This window comes from Lepidochelys kempii, chromosome 7, assembly GCF_965140285.1.
Source record: "Lepidochelys kempii isolate rLepKem1 chromosome 7, rLepKem1.hap1, whole genome shotgun sequence".
NCBI lineage: Eukaryota > Metazoa > Chordata > Testudines > Cheloniidae > Lepidochelys > Lepidochelys kempii.
This window is the reverse complement of record NC_136386.1, coordinates 72,537,316-72,546,016: the sequence shown is the minus strand read 5'-3', so window position 1 is coordinate 72,546,016 and position 8,701 is coordinate 72,537,316. Positions and strand designations below refer to the sequence as shown.

Genomic DNA, 8,701 nt, shown 5'->3' with positions numbered 1-8,701 from the left:
GTGCTGAAGGGGAGGGCGGGCACGCATCTGCTCAGTCTGGAGTGTTTTGAGAGTCTGGAGCATATTGGTTTGACACTCCAGAACTTTAATCAGCCTCTCTGTGGCATCCCTGTTGTAAGAATCCTTCTCTTGTCTTTCCTCCTTGTCGCTTTACCTCCACTGCTTGCGTTCAGTGTTTTCTGCCTCTGACTGTGGCAGCACCACCTGGAACTTATCTTCCTTGGTCCGTCTCAGCCATTTCCTTATCTTGTGCAGAAGCGCTGCTGCTGTTGGGGGCTTGGTTCTCAAGATCAAGTCTGGCGAGGCATAATTAACCATCAGCAGAAGCACTATTGTCAGCTACACACAAAGCATTGAAACAGTAACATTAATACATTGCTGGGAACATACCTATCACTTTCTCAGTGATCCTAGGCAAGCACACAAAAGGCAAGGGTGCACGTGTGGACCCATGGATGCTGCTTGTAAGAATTCTCCGATTCTAGGAGTGTGGAGCATACACTCACATCCACAGTGGAATACGCATAGGGACCAGCACTCAAAGAACCACAGGCATCTGGAGGATATTATGGAGACACAAACTCTGCCTTTGAAATCCAACTAGATACACAACCAGATTGTTAGTTTCACTTCAGGGCCTATGTCCATTAGAATTCTCATCTTGTAAGGATGTTCTAAGGGATTTATAACAGCCAAATATGGGGCTAAGGTAACAAAGTGCTTCAAACTGTAACATCACTTATAAGGACATTTTCTTGGTGTTTTTAGCCTACTCCCAACAGGTAGAAGTTAACCACAGCACTTACAGCATGAAAGAAAAAAAGAAAATAAAGGGAAAAAAGACACTCATTGGAATAAAAACCCAGCCTTCCAAAAATCCATTCTAAAGCTTACTTCAGTAATTTTCAGTGTCCTTCCATTGCACTTTTATGTTTTGCTGAGAAACTTCAATTTTTTTGTTTAGAAATGTTTATAAAAAACAAAGGTGATGAAAGAATTAATTCCTGTGATGCAGAAAACCCTAGATAGATACACCCTCTCTTTGGGAAAAGTAAATAATTCACAATTCCACTGCACACTGTCAGTTCTCATTCATTAGACTCAAACTCTATGTCTTCCAGCAGCTCCACCCATTGAAACAATTTGCCTAGTGGGCATCTGGAGGAGCCTTGGCACATATATAAAATCAGCACAAGTTAGAGGAACCCTGGCATAGCGTATAGCAAATTGCTTTGCTTTTTTTAAACTGAAGCAGAAGATTTTGAAAGCTTTTAAAAGCAACCATGTCCGGTAAGGGCTTCCAGGATTTTAAACAACATGCAGAAGGGGAGATCCAGGATGCTGGTAAGAAACATTAAACATAATTTCTCTGTTCGTTGTTTTGAAAAAAGCAAAGCCTAGTTTCTGCTCTCACTTACACCAGTTGAAATCTAGAATTACTCCACTGACTTCAGTAGAATTACTTTGGACTTAAACTGGTATAAATGAGAGCAGAATATGGTCCTGGATCTATTTTTGTTTGTCCGGAGGCTGGGTTTGTAATTTTGTCAATCTCAACAGCATAATATTTTGATGTTTTATTTGATAGTACAGTGAGAATCCAATCACTTTATAGATGGGATTAGCCAATCAATGTCCATTATTATTTGAGACTGATTTTTTACTACTTCTAAAGGGAAAAAAATACTGATTTTACTGCTCACAAGAAGACTCATACTGACAGTACGCGAGACTAGTGTCTTCTGTTCACAGACAAAATAACTGGAAGATAGAGTTTAGTCCTGTTGCACTGAAACAATGGTTTTGCCACTGACTTCAGTGAACACAGAACCAGAACCATGGCCTATAGTTAGAAAAGCTTCCTGGTTAAAGAGCCTTAGCCATGATTTGGAAAACACCACCTTCAGAATTAAGAACCCAACCCTGGAATGAGCTCCATGTGGACAGCCCCCCTCACCTGCATGGAATTTACTGCAGGATAGGGTTCTAAGAAGATGTTCTGTCTTTATGCCAGTTGAATAACAACTTATTTTAAAATTTCATATTTTGCAAGCAACTAATTACTTTTTATTCTGAACCCTTACAAATACTCCAGTGTTTTTTTGTTTGTTTTTTTAAATGGTTACTGCCTATGAGCAGTGTGTAACCTTTTTCATATACTGATCTCTAAACTGACCTCTGTAGAAGAAATTAGATTTAACCTGTGGTGGGTGTGTTTGAAACCTGGAGTGAATAACAATGCTTTGCAGAAATCAATTTTAGTATTTATACTGACTAAAAATATAGACTATTTATAATAAATAGAATATAATACTTTGATTTTACTCTCTACTATGAGCTTTCAGATTTCTCTAGCTTTAAACAAAAACCTTTATACTTTTTAATCATAGAGGATGTTTGATGTATTGCAATAACTATAACTATATTATGACTATTATTGTGCATCAGAGGTTTATATTTCAACTTAACATACAACAATTTTCTTTGTAAACTAATATATCCAGTCTCTATATGGCTTATTATACCATAAAATATGTTTGCTGTAGATTTATTTACCCTCTGCTGAAGGTTCTACAGTTTGTCATGAGGTCATATGACCTCCTTAGCCAAGAGCAGATCTTCAGCAGGTAGAGACCGTGCTTTTTGATACAAACCAAGGCTCTAAACCTGCGAATACTTATGTGTGTAGTTGAAGCATCTGAGTAATCCTACTGACTTTAAAGAAATCATTCTTGTGCTTAAAGTTAAGCATATCTGTAAGTGTTTGTATAGCTGCGGACAAATTTTAATATACAAACAAAACCCAGGTTATTTTGGTATCTACAGGTTTTATATTTCCATACTTGGGGAGTCCAGTTTCCAGAGATGCTGATTTTGAACATCTCACTTCAGGTGCTGCTCCAACCACACTCAAAAATGTGTAAAATTAACATATCCCAACCTCTTTAACTGCTGAGTTGCTAGCAATCCAGTTAAACAGCATCAGTTTAAGCCATTGTTCAAATATTACTTCCAAATTCATTCTAGAATCCAGGCTGTGATGCTCAGTTTCTTTCTTAATATATTTGATACTCCTTTTATGGCTTGAAAACAGGTACAGAAACAGGGTATATAAACTCAAGTTGTCCTTCATGGCATAAATACCTTCTCTTGCATTGTTACTCTCATTCTTCTTTCCTTACTCCATCTGTCTGTGTTAAACCAAATGTGCAGATCACTGATAATTGGATTTGGGGCTTGTCTACACAAGGAATTCACTGGGAAGTTAGTACAAAATAGCTAGGGTGTGAATTTAAAGGCACAGTGCCTTTTTGCAGATTAGGTTATTCCATTTCCAAAGTGGATTATCCCAAACCGCCCATAGACATTTAGTGTGGAATAAGAGTATCCACACAAAAAGTTAGTGCAGAATAGGTATTCCACAATCGCTATTCTGAGCTTTTTCTGTGTGTAGATGAGCCCTTAGACACATGCGTGCTGAACTTCAACCTCAGCCCAGCCCGAGCTTCTGACTTTCAGATTTAGGAATCCTACACAAATCTCTGTCCCACCAAGCCCACCCCCCAAGTTTTAGTCAAGGGTATATAGTAAAAGTCATGGATAGGTCACGGGCTGTGAATTTTTGTTTACTGTCCATGACCTGTCCATGACTTTTACTAAAAATACCCTTGAGTAAAATGTAGCCTTAATCATGATACGCTGACCAGAATTTTCCAATACAATTTAACTCCAAATCAGTGTGGATCAAAGAGAGGTGCAGGGCACTTCAGCTGGAGATTTCTATTGCTGTCTGTATAGATGTTCAGCACAGAAGAGATTAGGAAGTAAATGTCATTTAATGTTAATGTTTAATACTAACCTTACAAACTCTTCTCAATGTGGTATATGCACTCCTGTAACATAAGGTTTTTAAAAACAAAACGTACCTAGCTATGTTTCTAAATGCCACATATTTTCAGTAAATTCTTGTCATTGATAAGGTAGGTCACAGATAGTCACCCAAATGCTGTGAAAGTGAGACTGTACTTTCATAAATTGCTTATATCTTTGATGTGAAATGGCTTTTAGAGGGACATACCACATCATTTCTCATTATTGTTTGGTGTTCCTCAGTTGATCCATTATATTTTTACCTCTTGTTTCTCTAGCTGTTCCTTGTAAACATACCCCTTTCCCTGCTGCGGTCTGTCATGTCTCCATCCTTCTTCCCTTCCTGAAACCACACTCCTTCCAAAAAGTCTCCAAAGACTACTTTACCCTTTGAGGAAATGTTAACCACCCAGATGTCGAAACATCTTCAACACAAGAAATGTAAATACATAAATAAAAAACCAGCATCATGGAATTAGCAATATGCAGCTAAACGCTGCTGCTAATCACATAATTCTCCCTCTCTCTCTTCCTACATTGTCGTCTTATTTATCACTAACATGCCCAGAACACTGTTGTTGCTATATAATGGCATAGCACACTTCCCTGGTAGCATGCTTATGTACCTCATACAGACACCCATCAGCAATCTGCATAGCCTCAGCCTATTCTCTATTATTAATCTTCTGATATACTCCCACCATGGTCTGCAGCCCGTTAAACATGTACCAGAGCCAATGGTCATAAGCACTTCATGGGCTGTGGTGTGGAGAGTATGGGAAGAGAGAAGAGGAGAACATAATCTTTAACAGGTTACATGCATTGTTTTTCCTAATTACAGCAAATGCGCTGGGAAAGTCTGCACAGCAGGTAGTGAACCAGGCTACAGATGCGGGCCAGAAAGGTATGAGAAATTATATTACATTCAATGAAGGCAAAACTGGGCACGAAGGGAAAGCTAGCAAAAGACACAGCCATCTTAAAAAATAATTAAAAAAAAATAAAAAGAGAGTACAATGAACCCAGGGCCAAATCCTAATGTTCTTACTCAGTTTTTACTTGGTGTTTTCTCGTGCAAAACTCCCATTGATTTTAGTGAGAGTTTGACCTTACAAAAGGATTTCCTAAAATGTGGGTAAGGATTTCAGGATTTGTTAATTAGTGGATGTGTTTGTATTTACTCTTGTTGTAGCCGTGCCAGTCCCAGGATATTAGAGAGACAAGGTGGGAGAGGTATTATCTTTTATTGGACCAATTTCTGTTGGTGAGAGAGACCTGAAGAACAGCTCTGTCTAAGCTTGAAAGCTTCTCTCTCTCTCACAAACAGAAGTTGGTCCAATAGAAGATATCACCTCTCCCACCTTGTCTCTTTGCGTATTTACTAGCAGATTCACTACAATTTCCCATTGATTCTCTATTTCTATGGCTCAAGCAGTACATTTTGCATTGTGTTCAAAGTTCATCATTGATCACAGTGAGAGCTCTGGCAGTAGTGCAGTCAAAACTTTGTCCCTCTTTCCTAGAGGCTAAGTAAGCATGTGGTGTATCTTGATTTTTCCAGCTCTAAGGGCAGGAGGCCATAATGATCCCAAGCCCAGGTCCACTATGTGGCAGCTCAAGGAGCTGCAGAGCCAGCAATTATGTCAATAATTAAATGGTGCTGGCAGCCCTATGGTTGTTGTGAGGAGAGTATTTGCGTTTCCTTTCTGGTGATGAGAATTGCCAAAACCAAAAAAGGTCACTAAATCAGTTTCTAAGAATGATGGAAGCATTAGCAACTTTGGAGTCTAAATGTGCACTTATTTGAAAACCAGAAGCTAACAGTAATATCATATTCTCTCCCTCTAGAGAAGGGCCTCTCACATTGGTGATTGTGACACCAAGGAAGGTCACCAGGGAGTGGATTTGTAGCAAAATTGCCAAACTATGGTAGCTGCTAGGACCCAGGCAAGAGAACTAAAGGGACACCAGAAGCTCTACTCCTTCTTGCTGCTGCCATTCCCTTCCCTGCCATTCCAGCTCCACTGCAGTTTTCCATTCCTCTCATTTCCCCTCACTACCCACAACATTTATTTGCTCCATGGAAACACTGCTTAAAAATGGTGAAAAACCAGCTATTTTGTTCCTGCAGTCTTTCTCAGCGTGCAGCTCCTTGCATAACTAAACAGTGATTTCCTGAATTTATGCAAGCTAGGGAAGGAAGGGGCCAGGAAGAAGCACCTCCCTGCATGTCTTACCCCACTGACGAACACCTCTCTCCCTTTCACCAGTACCCATCATCCAGCCATACCTTCAGTAGCCACTAAAACACCTATCATCCCACAAAGTAGCATCCACCCACTCAGCCAGACAGCACCTCCACTATTCTTAACCAGCAGCCCCCCAACATCCATCAGTTCCAGCACCAGCCTCCCCAACCAGCATGCCCTATTATCCCACCTAATAGTTCCCCAAACCCACAGACTTCTGCCCAGCAGCACCCAACCTGTGTACCAACACTTAATATATCCCACCACCACCACACCAACTTGCACTAGCATAGAGAAGCTCGTCTTTAGGAAATGTAAGTAGCTGGTATCTGGTGTAGTGAACATGAGTTATATGCTGTAATGAATAAGTACACAGTTTGGTGTAACAACAATAGGGATACTTGAGTGTTTCTCACTTCCCCATTCCACGATAAATATGAAACAACATACATTTGAATGTATTGACTTTGCTTTTATGTTAGCTTCTTCTCTATCCTTCTCAGCTATTGATCAGGCTTGCAAGACTGCTCAAGAAGGTGTCGAGAAAACAACTGGACAAGCATCAGAAGCCGTGTCTGGCCTTGGGAAAAAAATTGGATTTAAGAAATGATGATAATTTAAACAAAAGAGTATGAGATGTAAAATCAATGTTTGCACTGCAATTCAGTAATCATTTGTGTAGAAATATGAAAGCTGTTTGAGATTTGGATCATTTACTGTGCTTAGCTTTATGCCATATGCAGAATGCTCACCTACCAAATAGTTTTAAAAAAAAATCTTGTATGATCTAGTCATAATCTCCCATTCAACACAAATCACAAAAGTTTCAGCATTGGCTAAGGTATTGTCTGTCTCATACAGTGATGTAAAGATTGTGGATACATTAGTTCAATGTGCCTAAGAATTTAAATGATGAAACTATTAATACTCCTGCCATCACATAGGTAATAAACAGCAGAAGGTTTACCTATGACATGCATGTCTTTTTTTCCCAGCCAGAGCTAGGTTGTTGTTACATTTCAAGCCAAATGTTCATTTATTCTAACATTTTAAAATAATGGATAAGGGAATAAGAAAAACATATGATAAAATTTCTTTCACAAAGGAAAAATAACATATCACCCATAAGTACACTGGTTAATTATACAGCGCTCTTCACCAAAGGATCTCAAAATGTTTTACAAACCTCTCTGACCTGATCCAAAATCCACTGAGCGGGCTAAGTAACAAACTGAGTCCCACAGAGGCTGAATTGTCTAAGGCCACAGAGGAACTCAGCGGAAAGGTCTAGAACAGAATAGAAGAGTCTTGGTACCTAGTTCTCTGTTCTAACACTGCCTGCCTCATTTATTGTTATATTGTGCATCTGTGATAGGCCTGGTCCTACTGCCATTGGACTCTCCCCCAATTTCTGCAAATGCCACCATGCTCTGCTCAGCCTGCCGAGGGTGAGGGGAATCTGTCCTTCCCATGCTGCGGGCCCCCCCGCCAGCATGTTTCCTGCCTGCTCAGCCCCTCTCCCTGGCAGCCAGGCCCAGGCGGGGAGCAGAGGGATGAGAGAGAGCTGCTTCTGCTGAAGGTAGCCACTCTAGGTTGCTCTCTTTGCAGCTGGACACCGCCTCCTGCCGGGTCCTAGTGACTGTTGCCCTTGCCTTCAAAGGTGCCTGCATGGCCACCATCTGGTTTCCTGTACAAGAGTGAGTACCTGTGGCGGGGGAGGAGGAAAGGGGATGGGCCAGTGGGGAAGGGAATGGGAAGGGGATAGGGGACTGGTGCGGGGGGAGTGGGGGAAGCAGGAGCCTGGCAAGCAACGTGCCCTTGGCAGCAGCTGTAGCAGCACCGCAAGGCACCAGAGCGGCAGCATGGCCACAGCTCCTGTGCTCAGGTCACCACAGAGGAAAGCAGCAGCAGCTGGGGCTCCCCTGTTAAGCCAGCCCAGAGCCCACCCCTCTCCCACAGCATCAGCAGCCTTGGGACCACTCCAGGCAGGGAGGAGAAAGCCAGTGAGCTAGAGGAACTGGCTTCACCGCACGCATGCACTCTTGCCCATCCTCCCACTCAGTATAACAGTCAAACTAGGTCTATCATGACAACTACAGACTTCATATACTTCACCACAGAGGGACCACATGCCTCATTATGAACTCCGGAACCCCAAATCGTAACCCCCACAACACGACACAGTATCCCAGACCAGAGTGGAACTGACTAGGTACCTCTCACCCTAGACTCCAGTGCTCTGCACCACTATGTGTTGTGATTAATGTTTTATTCCTAGTTATCTTAGGGTATGTCTACACTACGAAATTAGGTCAAATTTATAGAAGTTGGTTTTTTAGAAATCGGTTTTATATATTGGAGTGTGTGTGTCCCCACAGAAAATGCTCTAAGTGCATTAAGTGCATTAACTCGGCGGAGCGCTTCCACAGTACCGAGGCAAGCGTCGACTTCTGGAGCGTTGCACTGTGGGTAGCTATCCCACAGTTCCCGCAGTCTCCGCTGCCCATTGGAATTCTGGGTTGAGATCCCAATGCCTGATGGGGCTAAAACATTGTCATGGGTGGTTCTGGGTACATATCGTC

The 8,701-nt window shown here is 41.6% G+C and overlaps 1 protein-coding gene across 1 annotated transcript; it reads left to right on the top strand.

The window, feature by feature from the left end:
* Positions 1-1,283: 1,283 nt before the first annotated feature.
* On the top strand, positions 1,284-6,729 carry ADIRF (adipogenesis regulatory factor). Its single transcript, XM_073354915.1, has 3 exons — positions 1,284-1,344; positions 4,712-4,774; positions 6,623-6,729. The coding sequence occupies exons 1-3, from the start codon at positions 1,284-1,286 to the stop codon at positions 6,727-6,729; spliced, it is 231 nt and encodes a 76-aa protein (XP_073211016.1).
* Positions 6,730-8,701: the final 1,972 nt, after the last annotated feature.